Source organism: Pristis pectinata, chromosome 3, assembly GCF_009764475.1.
Source record: "Pristis pectinata isolate sPriPec2 chromosome 3, sPriPec2.1.pri, whole genome shotgun sequence".
NCBI lineage: Eukaryota > Metazoa > Chordata > Chondrichthyes > Rhinopristiformes > Pristidae > Pristis > Pristis pectinata.
In genome coordinates, this window is record NC_067407.1 from 77,629,397 (window position 1) to 77,651,412 (window position 22,016).

At 42.3% G+C, this 22,016-nt stretch overlaps 1 protein-coding gene across 1 annotated transcript in view; it reads left to right on the forward strand.

Annotated features, from left to right (window-relative positions):
• The window catches only part of abhd12 (abhydrolase domain containing 12, lysophospholipase), a 121,369-nt gene that overhangs the window by 17,174 nt on the left and 82,179 nt on the right, over positions 1-22,016 (forward strand). Inside the window, exons 2-5 of the mRNA XM_052010938.1 lie at positions 3,394-3,518; positions 4,775-4,880; positions 12,983-13,102; positions 14,206-14,236. Coding sequence (XP_051866898.1) covers positions 3,394-3,518; positions 4,775-4,880; positions 12,983-13,102; positions 14,206-14,236 — 382 coding nt within the window. The remainder of the gene's footprint in view (positions 1-3,393; positions 3,519-4,774; positions 4,881-12,982; positions 13,103-14,205; positions 14,237-22,016) is intronic.

The window sequence follows — 22,016 nt, forward strand, 5'->3', positions numbered from 1 at the left end:
CATTCGCAACCCTCCAATCCTCCGGCACCACCCCCGTAGACAACGAGGACTCAAAGATCCTTACCAGCGGTTCAGCAATCTCCTCCCTAGCCTCTCGAAGCAGCCTGGGGAAAATCCCGTCAGGCCCCGGAGATTTATCTGTCTTAATATTATTTAACAACTTCAACACATCCTCTCTCTTGATATCAACAACCTCGAGAACATTACCCCTACCAGCACTCCCTTCTGCATCATCAAGACCCCTCTCCCTGGTGAATACCGAAGAGAAGTACTCATTCAGAACTTCTCCCACTTCCGCCGCCTCCAGGCAAATTCTCCCACCTTTGTCCTTAATCGGACCTACCTTCACCCTAGCCATCCTCCTACCCTTCACGTACTTGAGAAAGGCCTTGGGATTTTCCTTAACCCTACTAGCCAAAGCCTTTTCATGTCCCCTTCTAGCTCTCCTCAGCCCTTTCTTAAGTTCCTTCCTCGCTACCCTATATTCCTCACGGGCCCTGTCTGAACCTTGCTGCTTATACCCCATGTATGCTACCTTCTTCTCCCTAACAAGTCGTTCCACCTCTCTCGTCACCCACGGTTCCTTCACCCTGCCATTCCTTCTCTGCCTCACTGGGACATATTTATCCCTAACATCCTGCATAAGATCCCTGAATATCAACCACATCCCCATGGTACATTTTCCTTCAAAAAGGACATCCCAATTTACACTCCCAAGTTCTCTCCTTATAGCCTCGTAGTTAGCCCTTCCCCAATTGAAAAACCTCTTGTCCTCTCTGCACCTGTCCCTGTCCATGACAATTTTAAAGGTTATGGAGCAATGGTCACTGTCCCCCAAATGCTCACCCACCAATAGATCCTTCACCTGTCCCGGTTCATTTCCTAAAACTAGATCTAACATGGCATTCCCTCTAGTCGGCCTGTCGACATACTGCGTCAGGAATCCCTCCTGGACACATTTAACAAATTCTCTCCCATCTAAACCTTTGGCACTAAGCAGGTTCCAGTCTATATTTGGGAAGTTGAAGTCTCCCATTATAACGACCCTGTTATTTTTGCTTCTCTCCAAACACTGCCTGCCAATCTGCTCCTCTATATCTCTACTGCTACCGGGGGGCCTATAGAATACTCCTAGTAGAGTAACTGCTCCTTTCTTGTTCCTTAACTCCACTCATACGGACTCTAGAGATGATCCTTCTACAACATCCATCTTTTCCACAGCCGTAACAGTGTCCCTGAGCAGTATCGCCACCCCTCCACCTCTTCTCCACCCTTCTCTATCCCTCTTAAAACACCGAAAACCAGGAATATTCAATATCCACTCCTCTCCTGACGTCAGCCACGTCTCAGTAATAGCCACAATATCATAGTCCCCCATACTTATCCAAGCCCTCAGTTCATCCCCCTTATTCCTGACACTTCTTGCATTTAAGTAAACACACTTCAGTCCATCTACCTTACTACTTTTACAGCCTGTATTCTGTTTCTCCTTCCCCAAAGCCTCTCTACCTGTTTGATCTAACTTTTCCCCATTCCCTTCTTCCTCTGACCTACTCCTCCGGTTCCCTTCCCCCTCACAAACTAGTTTAAACCCTCCTGTACCACCCTAGCAAATCTCGCCGCAAGGATATTGGCCCCCTTCTGGTTCGGGTGTAACCCGTCCTCTCTGTACAGGTCCCACCTTCCCGAGAAGAGATCCCAATGATCCAGAAATCTAAAACCCTCCCTCCTGCACCAACTTCTCAGCCACACATTTATCTGCCACCTCCTCCTATTCCTACCTTCACTATCACGTGGCACTGGCAGCAATCCCGAGATTGCTACCCTTGAGGTCCTGTTCCTCAATTTTCTGCCTAGCTCCCTGAACTCACTCTTCAGGACCTCATCCCCCTTCCTACCTATGTCATTGGTGCCAATATGGACCACAACTTCTGGCTGCTCTCCCTCCCACTCAAGAATTCTATGGACCCGATCAGTGACATCCCGGACCCTGGCACCTGGGAGGCAACATACCATCCGGGATTCATGCTCACTGCCACAGAACCTCCTGTCTGTTTCCCTGACTATCGAGTCCCCTATCACTACCACATGTCTCTTTCCCACCCTTCCCTTCTGAGCAGCAGTACCAGTCCCAGTGCCATTATCGTATCTGTTGAGGTGCAGATTTCATGTTTCTTTTAGGCATCTCTTTTATTTTGAAGGGCTTTCTGGTATTATCCCTCTTTTTTTTGCCTCACTTTGCCACTGTCAGTCATAGATATGTAGCTGAGCAGCCAGCCAGTTGCTTGGGTGCATCTTCTGTTCTATAGGGCTTAAGGGTGTGAATTGGTTCACTCCATCTATGGCGGCGTGTTTCTCTGCAGCATTGTTGTACATTGACTCTACTTTAAAAATGTTCTAAAATCATGATTTACTTTCCCTGCAGTGTCATCCTTAATTCTTAAAATACTATGTAAACTTTTTCAAATAGTATCTATGTGCATTCAGTTTGCTCAGGAGGAGTACAATTTTGTTTGTGTATTTTAAAAAGGACTTGCATACCAGAAACCCATTAGTTTGTTAAAATAATAAATCCAGCATTTGGATATCCATCGTTCAAATAATAAAGGCTTTTGTAAAGTGTTTTATATTGTGCATAAATGGAACATTGCTTTGGAGTCATTCTCTCTCTTCCTCTTTCAGTATTTGTTTTCCAGTACTCCGCAGGTACTGGACATGAATGCAGGACTAATGCTATCCTTTTTTGTGTATAGTTGCAGCTGACATTTAGGGACCATTGTAGGAGACTCCGTCCCTCTCTTTCCCTACATTCCCACCCAAAACTCCCATCACTTTTCACTCCCTAGTTATTGTCTGGGCATTCCTTGGCCCTAAATGATTGGATATTACACCAAGTAATGCATTGCTGTGTACTTTGTACTGTATTTTGTTGTGTTGGAGAAATCAGCACTGTAATTAATGAACATTAAAACATAAATGTCCTGTTGTCTGATTAATTACTTCTATGAGCATATTGCTAATCTACATTTTAAAAAAAATTGTATAATTCATCAATCGTGAGGAATGATGTTTTACAGCATTTGGTAGCTATTCAGTAGGTTATCTTGCAGTTAGCATGAAATTATACTTCTCCTCAGACTCTCCAATAAAGTTACTGTATTCCTTAGAGCTTTGCAATAAGAATGAATGCAAATTTAAAAAATCTATTAGCCTTGGATCCATTTAATTTTGTTCTGCTTTTGATTATAAATAAGGAATAACATATGATTACAGGAAGAGGATTTTGCTTTATTCACAATATATAGTATAGAATTAATGATTACAATGCTTAGCCTGTTTGTTGAGTAACATTTTTTTCCTTTTTTAAACATTTTTCTTTCTCTTTTGCTTTAGGCGATCCTGGTTGTTGAACAGAATCAAAAAAGTGGCTTTGTGGTTCTTAGCAGTGTATATGTGCATTCCTTTCATAGTAAAGCTATGTCCAGCCATTCAAGCCAAGCTAGTCTTCTTAAATTTTGGTGAGTATTACACAATGTGCTAATGATTAACAATTCACTAAATTAGACCACTCTAAAAGTATTGCACAGTGACATTGGTGTGAAACCTTTAGCTGTGTAGACCCAGGTTCCAGAATTCTTTCCCTAAATCCCACTGTCTTGCTACCTGTGTGTCATTTCTTTTAAAACCCTTTTTAACAATCTCTTTGGCCAAGCTTTCGGCCAAATAATTTTCTTTCTGATTTACATAGGAACGGGATAGCTATTCAAGTCAGTTACTGTTAAATTAGATCTTCACGCTCCTGTGAAAAGCATTGTCAGATTTTACTGCCAAATAAATCAAAGCCCTTGAGCTTTGCACCTATTCCTCTTGTAAGCTTGGTTCTTGTACATTTTTAAATATAAATATTTGATATTTCTTCATTTTCCTTGCAAATTCCCTTCTACCTCTTGGGTTTTTACATTTAATTCCCACATATTTCTTAAACTAATGAAGTGTGTTGTTGCTTAAAGTTCAGGTTTTTCTATCTCAAATGTGCCCAATAATGCAACATGTCCGTCTCTTCATTTCCCCTAGTTGTCTGTAGCCTTTGTTTTAGCTCTGAATCAGAAGTGCGGGTCTGGGTGTAGCTCTTAGAGCTTGAGAGTATATATCTGTCATTAATGTAGATGATAGTTTAGCATCCACATACAATTTAGGCCTTACGATCATTTTCTTTTAAACAATGTTTAGTCTTTTCCGCACTCAAATTAAAAGTCACATTCAACTGATTGGCGGGTCTGGAGTCACACAAGATGATAGTTTGGTTGTCACCGTTACTGAAACAAGTTTTCACCCAAATTTATTTAATTACTAAATCTCAATTTCCACAGTTGCCATTGTGGGATTTTAAATTTCCATTTCTAGATCAATAAACCAGACCTCTGAATACTAGTACGGTTGCTTTTACCATTTTACAGGTTAAGGTAGTATAGGAAGTAGTTTTTGTCCACATTGGATACTATTGATTCCTTGTGTATACATTTTTACTGGGAAACTGTTTTGAAAATATTAGAAAATATGCAAATAAGCATTGTTCTAACTTTGGGAGAAAATGTGTGATGCCAGTAAATAGAATCAATCTTTCTTCAGAGAACATTTTAGAGATTTGAGAAGGGCTTCCAACTTGCATGTCGACATCAGAGAATCATTGTGGATTTAATCTTAATTTGAGTTTTGATGTGATCTTTGTTGTCCTAAAACCCGAGGTGTTTATGGCTGTATTTTTCTTTCTTAGTGCGGGTACCATATTTCATTGATTTAAAAAAGCCACAGGACCAAGGGCTGAACCACACATGGAATTTTTATCTTCAGCCTGAGGAGGCAATTACTATTGGTGCTTGGTAAGTAACTAAAGAGGCTCATAAAGGATAGTAGAAAACAAAAGCACTCCAGATATTGGAAAACTTTTAAGTAGTTAATTTAAAAATACACCTTGCTTTCCTATAAGGAAACCGGCGTTCATTCATCCTTCATTGTATTCGTGTAAAAATTTATTTCTTGTGAAACAGCAACTCTGAGGAAAGAAGTAGCTTCCTTCTCAACATGTGATGATTACTGGGTAGAAACCAAGGTCAAACACATTTCTAAAATGTTATATGTGGAAGTGGATCCTCAGTGGTTGTTTGTGTGAGTTTCATAGCAGTAAAAGTAGGAATTAAATACTTATTCAGGGCTTAACCCTTGCATTGATGGAAAAATAGGAAATTTACCTAAAAGGAAATGTTAAAAAAAATTGGAAAATATAACCTCAAAACCAACTATTCATTGAACATTCAAAAAAACAGAAATCATGAACCATCTGGTCCCGTAGATCCAACCACTTAAACAAGTCACAATCCATGTACCTTTTCAGCCTATACTCCTCCCTTTCTTGTTTCTCAATATTTTTAAAGGAGAAATAATTTGAAGCAGGCCCACAAAAACTGACATTAATTTTGGGATCCTCTGTATCTAATTGGATTTGGTATCAAGCATGGACCATAAGTCCCTCAAACCTGCTCAATCATAATCTTACTGAATGGCAGAGCTGGCTTGAGGAGTTAATCCTGATTCTATTTCTTACTTTCTTTTGGCCCACAGAGTCAATCAAGCTAAGCTGCAGTAGCACAGTGAATACATATTTATGCCTTGATTGAGTACAGTATTCCAGTTTTGCATGAAAAGAATCAGATTAGCCTCCAAAAAACAGTAAAAGAAACAGCTAAAATTACAGTGATAATCCAGTTTCAGAACTAGAAATAGCTTTTTAATGACATTATTTAAACCAGAAATAAACACCATTATACTTGAAGAGTTTAGATTATTTGATTATTGTCTTTTTTCCTTCTCTTGGTCTCAACTCTTTATTTTATATTGATTAGTTCTCTTTTGAATCACTACTAATTTAAGGGTATGGGTGATCGTCTGGCAGTATAGAAAAAGGCAGATAGTGCAGGAATCGCCACTATAGTGTGGTTCAGCTTTCCTAATAAACTTCCCTTTGACCACTAACAAAATGTCTAGTATTAGACATTTTACTAGAGGGCATGCATTTAAGGTGAGAGGGGATAAGTTCAAAGGAGATGTGCAGAGCAGGTTTTATTTTACACAGAGTGGTGGGTGCCTGGAATGCACTGCCATGGTTGGTGGTGGAGGGAAATACAATAGAGGCATTCAAGAGCCTATTGGATAGGCACATAAATGTGCAGAGAATGGAGGGATATGGACATTGTGTAGGCAGAAAGGATTAATTAGGCATTTAATTACTAGTTTAATTAGTTTTGCACAACATGCTGGGCCGAAGGGCCTGTTCCTGTGCTGTCCAGATAATAATGGGGGAGATGCCTTCTTAGGGTAAGGTAACAACAATCATGTTCATAGCACCACAGTGGTGGAGAGTGGTGTTTGCTATTGCTGTCTGTTGGGCTTTAAGTCGGAGTGGTAAAGGGATTTGAGCAAGGAGACAGAGGAAGGGTACACAAAGAGAAATGAAAAACAAAAAAGGACAAACCAGAAGTGGAAGGCAATGGAAACAAGGGTGAGGAACAAGTAGGGCCATAGTGCAGAAAAAAAGCTAAGAGGGCTGGTAATGTTAAAAAGACATGTTTAAGAACATTGGGCCTTAATGCACAGAGTATTCACACCGAGGTAGATGAACTAACAGGGATTGGTGGTGTTAGTAAAGGAGGAAATTGGTGCCATGGTGAGGATGGATGTTGGTTCTGTGAGTGTTGCTTAAAAAAAAGCCTATAAGCAGAAGCATTGGTGACAATTGTCTACAGGCCTCCAAACAAAAGTCGTGATATAGAGGTTGGAATTAACAAGAATATTCAAGATGCATGAAAGAAGGGTACAGCTGCAATCATGGATGACCTTAATCTACATATAGATCAAATTTAATTAGCAATAATACTGTGGAGGAGGAATTGGAGTGTGTACGTGGGTTTTTAAGACCAATACATTGAGTAACCAACTAGAGAACAGGCTTTAATGGACTGGGTATTATACAGTCAAAGGATAATTAATAATCTTGTTGTGCGTGGTGCTTTTAGGGAAGAGTGACCATAACATGATAGAACTCTTCACTAAGATGAAGAGTGAAGTAGTAGAATCAGAAATTAGGGTCTATGATCTGAACAAAGAAAACACGAGGGTGCGAGGCATTAATTGGCTATGTTAGATTGGGAAACTTTATTAAGTGAATTGATGGTGGATAGGCAATGGATACTATTTAAATAATGTATCCGTGAACAACAACAATGATAATTATTCATTCCTGTCAAAAGTAAAACAAGAAAGAGGGCACAGCTGTGACTTATGAAGGAAATTAAGAATCGTATTAGATCCAAAGAAAAGGTCTGTAACATTGCAAAAAAAAACAGGCCTAAGGATTGGGAGCAGTTTAGAATTCAGCAAGTGAGAACAAAAATGTTGCTTACGTGAAGGAAGATGGAGTATGAGCATAAACTTGCAGGGAACTGTAAAAATTTATATAAATATATGAAGAGAAAAAGATTAGTGAAGACAAACGCAAGTCCCCTGTGGTGAGAAGGGGGAGAAATTATAATTGGGAACAATACATGGTGGAACAATTAAACAAATACTTTGTTTCTACCTTCACAAAGGAGGAGAGAAATAATCCTCCAAATATGTTAGGAAATTAGGTTCTAAAGAGAGGGAGGAACAAAGAAATCGGTATTGGTAAAGAAATACTCACAGGGAGACTAATGAAGCTAAAGGCTGAAAGGTCCCCAGAGCCTGATAATCTACAGCCCAGAGCACCAGAGGAATTGGTCATGGAAACCGTGGATGCATTGGTGGTCACCTTTCAAGATTCCGGAGCAGTTCCTGCAGATAGGATGGTGGCAAATGTAACCCCATTAATTAAAAAATGCCAGAATCTACTTAAATAATAGATTCTGGCATTTTCCCCACTACTGACAGCAAGCCTACTGTCAGTAGTGGGGAAAATACCAGAATCTATTATTTAAAAAAAAGCAAAAACAGAACATTTAGAAAGTATTAATGGGATTGAATAAAGTGAATATAGGTTTATAAAAGGGAAATTATGCTTAACAAGTCTACTGGAGCATTTTGAGCATGTTTCTAGTAGAATAGATAAGGGAGAGCTAGTGGATGTGATGAGTAGACTTTCAGAGGCTTTTAATAAGTTTCCACATAAGAGGTTAGTGTGCAGAATTAAAGTACATGGGATTGGGAGTAATGTGCGAGCATTGGTTGAGAATCAGTTGATGGCCAAGAAGCTGAGAACAGGAATAAACAGTTCTTTCTTTTTGTGTGGCAGGAAGTGACTAATAGACTTGCACAGGGATCAGTGGTTGGGCCCCAGCTATCAATGATATGGAGGAGAGAACTGAATGTAACATCTTTATATCTGACGGTAACACAAATTTGGGGAGTTGGAAAGTGGGGGGAATGAAATGTGACCTGCAAGGAGGCTCCGTTATGATTTCGGCAAGTTGGGTGAGTGGACAAATGCATTAGATTTGAAGTTTAATGTGGATAAATGTGAGGTTATCCATTTTGTTCTTAAAAACAAAAAAACAGACTATTATCTGACTGAATGGTGATAGATTGGGAAGAGGGAAGGTGCATTGAGACCTGGGTGTCCTTGGGCCCCAGTTGCTGAAAGCAAGTGTTCAGGTGCAGCAAGCAGTTAGGATAACAAATGGAGACCCCATATAGAGTTTTGTGTGCAGTTTAGGTCTCCTTATCCAAGGAAGGATGTTTTGCAAGGGGAGAAGGTTTACTGGATTGATTCCTGAATTGTTAGGACTGATATGTGGAGAAATTGAGATGATTAGGCCCAAATTCACTGTTTAGAAGAATGAGATGCGATCTTATGGGAACTGAGGAACTTCTAGTAGGACTAGACAGACCTGATACATTGAGGATGTTCCAGTGATCGGACAGTCCAGAACCAGTGGCTACAGCAACAGAATGTGGGGTATGCTGTTAGAACTAGGATCAGGAGAAACTTCACACAGAGGGTGGTGTACCTGTGGAATTCTGTACCAGAGAAGAAAGTAGAGGCCAAATCATTAAATATATTCAAGAAGGAGGCAAATACATTTCTCAATGCTAAAGAGATCACGGGGTAGGGAGAGAAGGTGATAACAGGTAACTGAAGTGGAGGTCAGCCATGATTGTCTTGTATAGTGGAGCAGACCTGAAGGGCCAAATGGCTTATTGCTGCTCCTATTTTGATGTTTCTATGTTAAATACATTAAGAACACTTTTCCCTGATAGAAATATCCAGGCAGCAATAATCATTGTTCCATCAAATCTATTTATTCAAACTCCAATGAGATTATCTTGATCATTAAGGTCATTTTGTCTGATTGTTGTCCAGTGAACTGCCTTAGGACATTTTACTGTGTCTTAAGGTACAATATAAATGCCAATGCAAGTAGTTTTGATGCAGTTCTAAATATTAAAAATCTTACATATCTTTTGCTAACAGAAATATGTTTAATTTTCTTTTGAACCCAATTATAATTCATTTTTCCAGAATGCTTGCTAGTAAATTTGTACTATGTACTATCCATATACTGGGGAAAAATACTTTTGGCAAGAAATGTGACAAGGTAGACCTGTTGCCTTAGTTTTGGAAATAATACCACATTTTTAAAAATTAGACTGAAAATCTTCATACAGTAATTTGGATCACCTCAGCAAGGCTAGGTATAATGTTATAATTACTTCCTAAAATGTAGGTTGTGCTCCAGTCCACATATCTCAACGTTATGAAAATCAGGAACAAAATTGAAGATTTTGTAAATCTGAAATGAAAGGAGGAAGTGCTGGAATTATTCAGCAGGTTAGGTAGCATCAGTGGAAAGAGAAACAGTTAACGTTTCAAGTTGGAGACTCTTTATCAGAACCAACGTCATTCTATTTGCATTCCTATCTGCCTTTGAACATTGCCATCTATCTAGGAAGTTCCTAGGTGCTGCTTCCTTTTGTAAAATCAGCAATCTAAGCTTTTATGATTGAATTTTATTGAAGAATTTTAATGAATTGTTCTTTTATTTATCTTGTGTCACTACAATAAACATAGCTTTAAATAGTGGCAAGTATAGCATTACTAACATAATGTATCCAGTAGTAGTATGACTACTGAATGCAGACTATTATCACTGAAATATTAGCGCTGTTAAATTACTTATCTTTGCTGTTAATAAATAGAAATGTGTTATTATTCTGTGATAAAATAATAGTAATTTAATAGTGAAAGCACAGTGAATTGCTTGTCCTGTAGGGAAGGAAACTTGCCATTTTTGCCCAATCTACTGTTTGTATGAATTCATTATAATATCAATGTGGCAATGAACCCGTTGCATTGTTATTGAAAGAGCTGATTCACCAACATCCCTGTAGGGAAGGAAAACTCTCATCTTTGCCTGGTTTGACTCCACATCAACGTGTTGATCTTCAGTTGCCCTTTGAAGTGAGCTACCACCTACTCAGCTGTATCAAACAGCTGCCAACTGTTTACTAAGTAGGTTCTTCACCACCTTCTTTGATGACTAGGCTGGTTCTTGAGATTGATTTTACTTTCAAATAAAGGTTTGGTTAAGGCCAAAGTAATCATATGCAAGAACTGGAGTCTCATCACAATTGCCCTCTTAGGTGATGATCCATATCCAAGCATAATAACTCTTTGAAAATAAGTAGTGCTTTTTGTAGATGTATCAAACACTTTTTTAACTCAAAATATTAGTTGTGATTTGAGTAGTAGGCATAAATGTAAATTATTAAAATTGTGACAGACTAATCTTCACTGTGTATAGTCTTAAATAGTAACAAAAGACTGAAGACTTTTATTTTAATTTTTAAGACTTTTTAAAATTTTATTCAAATTAATCATTCATACAACTGATGTTATGGTCACTGGTTCTATTTTCTATTTAATTTTAATTTATAAACAATTTAAACCAGTGTTTTGGTGGCTACATTTGTGAGATCCAAGGGATCCACTCTATGCTCTGTCATTAAAAACAGGCAAAATGTGTTGACCCTTTAAATAACAAAGCAGTATTATTTAAAAGCTGTTATGTTTTTTTTCATTGAGGGAGCAACACCAGTCTTACTAACATCAATATGGTGGAAAATCTTGCCAGAAACACATTTGATATTTCATTGCTGCTATTGTTGTTTGAGTGTACTGGATACCAGAAAAACAGCATTGGGCCACAGGAAATACTTGCAACTAAACAAAATCCTTGTTAATGACTAGTGCCAATTTCCATTGAAACATGCACAAAGTTCATTAATGTTAAATTTGTCTACACAACGTTGTTTCTTGCTTAGCCTATGTTGCCAGCTTTCTAAAACACCAGCACACAAGTCTGCCTTTCCACCATCTCTCATTCCCCGCACTTTGTCTCCTTGTCTAACATCCATTTTCTTCAAGCATCTGAAATGCATTGAGATTTTGTTTTCTTGATAAATACAAGCTACTTTGCATAAAAAAATGAAGGCTGTCTGTATGATTGTTGTTCCTGTTCAACTAATTAGAAACTTATTAGATCTGGGAATATATCACATGAACTACAGAAGATGGTTCAGGTTCTAGAGCCTTAGCCATATTTTAATGTCAAGTATTGTAGAAAATTATATGGAATTCAGTATAGTGAGAACAAGAAAATGTAATCCAATGACCATTGACCAGGTCAGATATCAAAACTAAATCTGCTTATTTTTATCCTTTTGAAAACCCATATCCTTTTATTTCTTGCTGAAATTGAAACCAATGCAGTTCCTTCTTGGATGTTTCCAATAGGTCACCATTGTCCTGTTTGAAATAGTTGTGTGACTATTGAGCAACTTCTTTTACTTTTACTGACTTTTACTTATCACACGTTAAATTGCATTTGTCCGTTATGGAACGGAAGGTTGCTATTTTAATGTGAGCCTTTAATATTTATTGAAACATCAACACAATTTTGCCAGATCTGGTTTAAATCTGCATTTTTGCAGCTTAACAATGCTGTGTTGATGTAGATTAAACAAAGTCCAGTTTGTTCATTTCACTACTGTTCAACCGGGAAGAAAGACCAGGAAAAAGAAAGTCAGTGTTTGCAGTTGAAAAGTTGCCAGCAATCTTTTTGTAGAGCTGGATTAAACAATAATATCAAAAGTGTATTTAATTCCATATTCCTAGTCATTTGTTAACCTACAAGACAGTAACTGAATTCTTTGTTTAGAACAAAACTTACCCCCTCAGGTTATTTTGTTGTGTATCCTTCTGCATCCTGGAGGTCGGGGTTTGATCTGGATCTTGTCTCTTTCAGTGATATGATGTGATAACACTGATACCTTTTCTTCCACTCCCACATCAATATGGTATCTGGACTATTGCGATGTTTTCCTGTACCAGTCTGTACTCTTGCTGTGAAATTTTCAATTTGGTCCTAGGATTTCATTGTGTCTGTGGAAACTGTGCTAAGATGATCCAAAGCTGTTTCATGGAAGATATTTGCAATCAGGAAATTGTAGTCAGCATTGAATTTAAGCCATGATCTCAGAGGTCAAAGCTATTCTACTACATAGTGAGGAACTTAGAGTTTGTGATTCAAATTGTATCACGGTGTCTTGGGAGTGACGGGCAATCGTGGTATTCAAACTCTTAACTTTCAACTTTAAAATCCGTTTCTGCATTATCCAGTTTAATGGATAATCCTCACTTGTACATTCACAGATCTGCCAATTCAGTGGGTATTGATCAGACCACAATTGGAATACCCCTGTTACATTCAGGGGTGTGAATTCGGGAGCATTTGTGGCATGAATTTAATTATGATATTATAACTTTTATCAGGATTTGGGTAACATTACCACAGCATTATATTATTCTTTGGCAAGACGAGTAAAAGCTGGATTCTATAATCACCATCATTGCATCTATCTCTGTCAAACAGTCTTCTCTGTTTACTGACAGGCACACAGTACCTGTTAATCTATGGAAGGAAGCTCAGGGGAAAGACCAATCATGGTATGAAGAAACCTTGGCATCCGGCTCCCCTATCATTCTTTACTTCCATGGCAATGCAGGCACCAGGTAAGGTACTTTTAAAATGTAACTGTGTTCAACTCTATTCTCTAAATTTTGTCCTTGATCAGTGCCTTTTGTTTCCAATTTGCCAACCAGAAGTGGAGAAAAGTGAACATGCCAGAGTCTTTGATTGGCCAAGGCGGTGCAATATGATAAAAATCAGTTTTTTCCCCTAATTCTAGTACAACACAAATGTGCATTTATATAGCAGCTTTAACATTATAAAACAGCTTAAGCTGTTTTATATAGGAGAGCCAGCAAACAAAATTTGACATTGAACTACATGATATTTTAAGACAAAGCTTGGTTAGTGATGTGGGTTTAAAGAGAATGTTTAAAGACTAAATTAGAGGTAGAGATTTAGGGAGGAAATTCCATTCAAGGCCATATTTCTTATATCTACTGAGTATTCTATTGTTTAAAGGTTGACATAATGTATGGGCCGAAGGGCCTGTATTGTGCTGTACTGTTCTATGGTATTCTGCTCCATTATTATTGGAAGGTGCGCTCTACTGAGTTATTAGTTACTGGAAAGATTTGCCAAATTACACATCCACTAGAATTGCTAATAAGGGCAAGAATGTTAAATGCATTTTTTTGCCATTTTCCAATACCAGAAATGTGTCACCAATACGTCTTTCCGTTGCTTCAGTTAGTGATCCGGTACTCAAGTGGACCTGTATTATGTTCTTGTACTATACTGCCACTGTGGCAGTCTGCATTAAAGCCAATGGCTTTGGTTTTCCTTTTCCCCTTTTAATTTATGCCTGTAGATACTTGTTCTATAATTTAAACAGAGATATGAGAGCCCAACTGTCATACAGTATTATTTTAAAGGAAAAGAATTTTGTCCGTATTAAGATCTGTATGAATTGTCCTATACCTCAATGACATTAATTACTTTTAAGTGGTACTTCAAATTTTTACATGGTGCCCTTAATATTGTAATTTTACTTCTAATCATCATGAAACCTTTCATTTCTAAAAAATACAATTTTAAGCTGAGATTAAAAATGTTACATATCTAAAACCAAATAGATTGAAATAACAACAGGAAATTATTTTAATTGAAATTTGTTCTAATTTACATTTTTAAAATTTGTTTACAGAGGTGGGGATCACAGGGTCCAGCTATACAAGGTAGGTGGCCTTTTAAATCAAGTTGCTTGTGTTGGAGAGATGATATTGTAAGTGAGATATTTGTGCAACCCACCAAGGAGGAGTCATTTAATGTATTGGCTACTTCTGTCCATCCCAGTGTTCAACTTTATTTGAATTTCTTATGGTTTATCATCTGACCTCGCAACTGGTGTATTTTTGGAAACCATTTTGCTTTATATTTGATTTTTTTTTCTTTCATTTATTCCATCTTCTGGACATGAGTATGGCTAGAAAGGGTAGCTTTTCTTTGTACTTCCCTAATTGCCCTTGAAGCTGATGATATGCTGTTGTTTTCACTTGTTGTAGTTCTTCTAGCAAAGGTATTTCCACAATACTGTTGGAGAGGGAATTTCAGAAATTAGACTTGGCAATGATAAAGGAATAGTGTGTGGCGACTCACCGTCTAGTCGGGCGAACCGGCTCGGCAGTCGGGTCGCGCGGCGTCGGAGCGACGAGGCCCAAGATGGCGGCGGGCCTCGTCTTTCCGAGCGACGGGGAGAACCCGCGCGCGGGAAAGTCCTGATGACGTAGGACTTACGTCATTGCCGGTTTTTTTTGGGCGGGAGTTTTTCTCCCTTAAAGGGCCCGCACAAGGCGGGAAAATAAACCAGTTCTGTTTGGCAATCCTCCGAGTAGAGTCTTGTTTTATTCCGCGGTAGCAACCGCTACATTGGTGACCCCGACGGTCCAAACGGCTCTTGGACCTGCGAAATGGACGACAGCGCAGCAGCCAACGCAGTGGCCCTCAAGCTGCCCACCTTTTGGACACTTCGGCCCAGCGTCTAGTTTGACCAGGCCGAAGCGCAATTCCACCTTCGGCAGATCACCTCCGACTCCACGAAGTACTACCATGTGGTTAGCTGTCTGGACCAGGAGACAGCCGCCCAGGTTGGAGACTTCATCCAGTCGCCTCCGGAGGAAGATAAGTACCCGGCTTTCAAAGATCTTTTGATCCGGACCTTCGGCCTCTCCCGTCGTGAGCGCGCCGCCCGCCTGCTTCATCTGGATGGCCTGGGGGACAGATCCCCATCCACCCTAATGAATGAGATGCTGGCATTGGCCGAGGGACACAAGCCATGCCTGATGTTCGAACAGGCCTTCCTCGAACAGCTCCCCGATGACATCCACTTGTTGTTAGCTGATGCCGACTTCAGCAACCCCCGTGAGGTGGCCGCCCGGGCAGATGTCCTGTGGAGGGCCAAGCGCGAGAGCGGTTCGTCCGTCAGTCAAATCACCAGGCCGCGAGCCCAACGCCTGCCTCGCCCGGCCCCAGCAACCGAGCAGCCACGCCCCAGGAACGCAGACGACGACACGGGTGACCAGCTGTGCTTCTACCATCAGAGGTGGGGTGCAGAGGCCCGTCAATGCCGCCCACCCTGCAAGTTTCAGGGAAACGCCAGGGCCAGCCGCCGCTGATGGCTACGGCGGCTGGCCGCCGACAGAGCCTCCTCTTCGTTCAGGACAAGAAATCTGGACGGCATTTCCTCGTTGATACTGGAGCGGAGGTCAGTATTCTGCCCCCGACAGGCCGCGACACTCGTGACAGGCCACCAGGTCCTCTACTCAATGCCGCCAACGGTACAACGATACGGTCTTTCGGCACCCGTACGCTTCAATTACACTTTGGCGGCAGCCGTTTTACCTGGACCTTTACCCTTGCCACCGTCGCCCGACCACTCCTAGGCGCCGATTTCCTTCGGGCCCACAACCTGTTAGTCGACCTGCGAAGGAAGCGGTTAGTCCACTCTAGCACTCTCCGGACCTATCCACTGGGAGAAATCAGCCCACCAGCCCCGCGCCTGGACTCCATTACCCTTTCTGGCGACGATTTCGCCAAGCTCCTAGCCGAATTCCCATCGATTTTGGCACCTTCGTTTACAAATTCTCGGCCCGCACATGGGGTACGACACCACATCATTACCACAGGGCCACCCCTTCATGCCCGAGCACGACGATTACCTCCAGACAAGCTCCGCCTGGCAAAGGAAGAGTTCCATCACATGGAGGAGCTGGGGATTGTTCGCAGGTCAGACAGCCCCTGGGCCTCCCCCCTGCACATGGTCCCCAAAGCCACCGGAGGGTGGAGGCCCTGCGGCGACTACCGCAGGCTGAATGACGCCACCACCCCGGACCGCTATCCCATCCCTCACATCCAGGACTTCGCAGCGAACTTACACGGGGCCCGCATCTTTTCCAAAGCGGACCTCGTTAGGGGATACCACCAAATCCCGGTCCATCCGGATGACGTCCCCAAAACTGCGATTATCACCCCATTCGGCCTGTTCGAATTCCTTTGGATGCCGTTCGGCCTTAAGAACGCCGCGCAGACCTTCCAGCGGCTGATGGACGTGGTAGGCCGAGACCTGGACTTCGTGTTCATTTACTTGGACGACATACTGATCGCCAGCCGTAACCGCCAGGAACACCTTTCCCACCTCCGCCAGCTGTATTCCCGCCTCCGCGATTTCGGCCTCACGATTAACCCGTCCAAGTGCCAATTCGGACTTGACTCTATCGATTTCCTTGGCCACAAAATCACCAGCGACGGGGCAACACCCCTACCCGCCAAGGTGGATGCTATCCGCCATTTTGCCCGCCCCGACACAGTCAAAGGCCTACAGGAATTCCTTGGGATGGTCAACTTTTACCATCGTTTCATCCCTGCAGCAGCCCGTATCATGCGCCCTCTGTTCTCGCTGCTGGCTGGTAAGGGCAAGGACATCACCTGGACTGACGAGGCTGCGGCTGCTTTCGTTAAGGCCAAAGACGCCCTGGCAGACGCCACGATGCTGGTACACCCTAGGACTGACGTCCCGACTGCCCTCACGGTAGACGCGTCCAACACCGCGGTGGGTGGGGTACTGGAACAGCTACTCGGAGGCCGCTGGCAACCCTTGGCATTTTTCAGCAAACACCTTAGACCGCCCGAACTGAAGTACAGCGCTTTTGATCGGGAACTTCTAGCACTGTATCTGGCGGTCCGGCATTTCCGATACTTTCTAGAAGGCAGGCCTTTCACCGCTTTCACCGATCATAGGCCTCTGTCCTTTGCCTTCTCCAAAGTCTCCGATCCCTGGTCAGCTCGTCAGCAGAGACATTTATCCTACATTTCCGAGTTCACAACTGACATCCAACGTGTCTCCGGAAAGGATAATGTCGTTGCTGATGCACTTTCCAGACCAACCATCCACAACCTATCCTTGGGTGTCGACTACACGGCCCTGGCTGACGCACAGCAAGCCGACGACGAACTGCCCAGCTACAGAACCGCAGTCTCGGGTCTGCAGCTCCGAGATTTCTGGGTTGGTCCAGGTCAGCGGACCCTACTTTGCGACGTTGCGACTGGTCAGCCCCGCCTTATTGTCCCTGCAGCCTGGTGGAGACGCGTTTTTGACTCGGTACATGGGTTGGCGCACCCGTCCATCAGATCTACTGTCCGACTGGTCGCCAGCAAGTTTGTCTGGCATGGCCTGCGCAAACAGGTCAGTGAGTGGGCCAGGACTTGTCTGCACTGCCAGACGTCAAAAATCCAGCGACACACCAAGGTCCCACCACAGCAGTTCGAGCCTACCCGTAGGAGGTTCGACCACATACACGTCGACCTCGTGGGCCCTCTGCCGGTTTCAAGAGGAGCCCGGTACCTCCTTACCATCGTGGACCGGTTCACGAGGTGGCCTGAGGCAACCCCCCTGACTGACATCACAACTGATTCCTGCGCCCGAGCGCTGCTCACAACTTGGGTCTCACGTTTTGGCGTTCCGGCCCACATCACTTCAGACAGAGGCACCCAATTCACTTCCAGTCTCTGGGCTGCATTAGCGAACCTGCTAGGGACGCAGCTGCACACCACCACGGCCTACCATCCTCAATCAAACGGGTTGGTGGAACGTTTTCACCGCCATCTAAAATCGGCCTTGATGGCCCGCCTGAAGGGTCCTAACTGGGTTGACGAGCTGCCTTGGGTCCTGCTCGGCATACACACTGCCCCCAAAGAAGACCTCCGCACTTCGTCAGCTGAGCTTGTATACGGGGCGCCACTGGTTGTCCCCGGGGATTTCATACCTGCCCTTCAGGACCAAGGGGAACAACCCCCAGCAGTTCTACAAAGACTGCGCGAGAAGCTCGGCGCCTTGGCCCCGATTCCCACCTCATGGCACGGTCAAGCCCCATCCTGCCAGCCCAAGGAACTATGGGACTGTAAGTTTGTTTTCGTTCGCAGGGGCACACCTCGGGCGCCATTGCAACGACCATATGAGGGACCGTTCCGAGTCATACGGAATAACGGATCCACTTTTATTTTGGACATTGGAGGCAGGGAACAGGTTTTCACGGCGGACCGCCTCAAACCGGCCCATTTGGATCTGCAACAGCCTGTCGAGGTTGCCACGCCACGACGCAGAGGCCGCCCCCCTAAGCGGCAGCTGGCACAGCCCACGGACCTTGGGGACTGTCTCGCCGGTTCTGGGGGGGGTTGTGTGGCGACTCACCGTCTAGTCGGGCGAACCGGCTCGGCAGTCGGGTCGCGCGGCGTCGGAGCGATGAGGCCCAAGATGGCGGCGGGCCTCGTCTTTCCGAGCGACGGGGAGAACCCGCGCGCGGGAAAGTCCTGATGACATAGGACTTACGTCATTGCCGGTTTTTTTTGGGCGGGAGTTTTTCTCCCTTAAAGGGCCCGCACAAGGCGGGAAAATAAACCAGTTCTGTTTGGCAATCCTCCGAGTAGAGTCTTGTTTTATTCCGCGGTAGCAACCGCTACAAGTGATATATTTCTAAGTCAGGATTGTGTATAACTTTGCGGGGAAGCTGCAGGTGGTGTGGTGGTGTGCCCATGTGCCTGAATCCTTTGTCCTTATTGGTGGCAGAGGGCATAGATTTGGAAGATTCTGTCAGATGCTATAGATAGTGCACGCTGGTGGTGGAGGGAATGAATTTTTAGGGCGGTGGTGGAGTGCTAATTAAGCGGAGTGCTAATTAAGCAGACTGCTTTGTCCTTATTCTGTGCTGTTGGGGCTGCACTCATCCGGGCAAGTAGATAGTATTCCATAACATTCCTGATGTGCCTTGTAGAAGATGAAAAGACTTTGGGATGTATGTTGAAATTACATACTGTAGAATATCCAGCCTCTCACCTGGTCTGGTAGCCACAATATTTGTGGTTAGTCCAATTGAAATGTAGGTCAATGGTGACTCGTGAAATGTTGATGGTGAGGGACTTGGTCATGGTAATGCCATTGAATATCAAGGGTAGGTGGTTAGACTCTCTTGTTGGTAATGGTCATTGCCTGGTCCCTCTGTGGTATGAATGTTACTTGCCACTTATCAGTCTATGTCTGAATATGGTGTATGTTTTGCTGCATGCAGTTTCTGAGGAGTTGTTAATGTAATTAAACTTTGTACAATCAGCTAACGCCACCATTTGTAACCTTGTGATGGAAGGAAGGTCATTGATCAAGCAGTCGAAGGTGGTTGGACCTAGGACGCTGCCCAGAGCAACTTCTCTACTTGTGTCCTGGGCCTGGGATGATTGGCTCCCACAGCCAAAACTATTGTGTGAGGTGTGATTCCAATCTTTGGCGTGATTTCCTGTTGATGCTAATTGACTGCATTACTCCTTGATGCCACACTTGATATCATTTTGCGTAGGTGGTGAGGATAGTTATTTGAGGAATTTAGCTCTTTGGTCCATGTTTGAACCAAAGCTGTGATGAAGTCTGGGAGCAAATGGTTCTGGCGAAATCCAAACTGAGTATTGGTGGTGGTGGTGGAGGTGCTCTCCTTTCCAAGTATTTACAAAGCAAACTTGGCATCTGGTATTGTCAATCAAAGAGTAGAGTGAGCACTTCTATTTTCCAATCCACTCCTTCCTAGTCTCTTTTTAAGCCATGAAAAGTCATAGTACTTCAAGTCAGAACACTGGTGTACTCCTTGTCAGATGAAGAAAAGAGAGCAGCAGACCTTGGAGAGTCCATTAACAGCATAGTTGTCTTCAAATGGAAGTGGTACATGTTCTCAATGCTGGAATAGATATTCTTAGACCGTCCTCTTGAAATTCCTCATTGTTCATGACAAAGGGTGCCTTGCAAATCTTTCATCTTTCTATCCATGGTATACAATATCCCCTATAAAATCCAAGATTTGACCATGCACCTGCCTATTTAGCTTCACATTTCTTCAACTAGGACAAAGGTCACAGAACCATCATTTCAACTAGTGGAGAAGGGTCAACGAAGTTCATGGGTGCATTTTATATTTTTGTTTAATTTGTGCAAAGAATTGCATCTTATTATGAAAAACTGTTTGAGCATATAACTATAACATAGGTTTACAGAATGCAGTGGTCAGTATTTTAATAATTTGCATCATAATGTCAGACTTCGACTTTCCCAATGGAAGTGCAACTTGGCAAAATAGGACTGTGAGAAACTCAGCATATCTTTGGTCACCTATCTTGATTATATTCTGAAGGAGAATAGCACATTTCATAGTCTCATAATCCATGATTTATATGAAAGAAAATGCCTTCTTGTATGCATTTTGTAAGATCAAAAGTGTTAAAGTCGTTTCAGCCAATGAATTTTTGTTTTGCTACTACACATAGGAAATCCAGCACCAATTTGTATACAGCAAATTCCCATAAACAGCAATGTGATAATGACTAGTTTGACTAGTAATGGTTGAGGACTAGATATTGACCCAGACACTGGCGACGTTTCCCTTGCTTCTCTTTGTATGGTGTCATGATTTTCTATGTCTTTGCAAGAAGGCAAATAAAGCCTTGGCTCAGTGTCTCATCTGAAAGATGTTAACTGTACCAGGGACAGAGTAATACTCCCACAGTATGCACTAGAAATGTCAGCCCAGATCGTGTGCTCAAGTCTCTGAAGTGTCTGACTCAGAGGAGAGAATGCTGTCACTGAAGAACAGCTAACATCAGATCGAAGTGTGAAAATAGTGAATGTTCTACTGCTCTGTGATATCAGCACTTCATCCTGAATTACTTTGTTCATTTATGGTTTACCAATACTGTAATTTGAAACCTGAATCAAATACCATGATCTTCTTTCAAACCATTTTCTTAGGATCTAATTAAATGATTACCATCAGGATTATAGATAAAATTAATTTGATCCTCACCTAGTGGACTTGCTAGCAATATTTATCTCCCTATCTGGAGGTTAATGATGCCACCAATCCTGCTTTATTCTCCTCTGTTTCATATAATGCTGAATGTCTTTGCAGCAACAGCTTGCTATCCTATAGTGCATTTACTGTAGATAAAAGAATCAAAGTGCTTCACAGGAGCTGCATGGTGCCATTGGAAATGATCAGAAGCTCAGTTAAAGAGTTAGATTAATGCAAAGTTTAGGGCTTTGACAGCTGAAGGCATTGGTGGGGCAAAGTCAAGAATGGCTTTAAGAGGGCAGAATTGAAATTTTTTTGCTCTTAAGTATGTTGCATTCTCTCCCTTGATCACATTTTTGCTATGATAAATTTCAGTATCTCTAGCGGGAATATTTTTTCCTTATCAGTTAGATAAACTCAGAATTAGAATTTATTTATTTGAACTCCAGTCATCAAATCTGAACTCCAGTCATCAATTTTTTTTTTAACATTGTTAATCTGCTTACTTGAATTTTCAGCTGTTGGTCTGTCTGTAAAGTTAATCAGTGCTAATGTTTTTCTTAATCTATCTTGATATATTTTTGACTGCTTTGTTTCAGAGTACTCTCATAAATTAGTTTTTGCTCCATGTTATCAC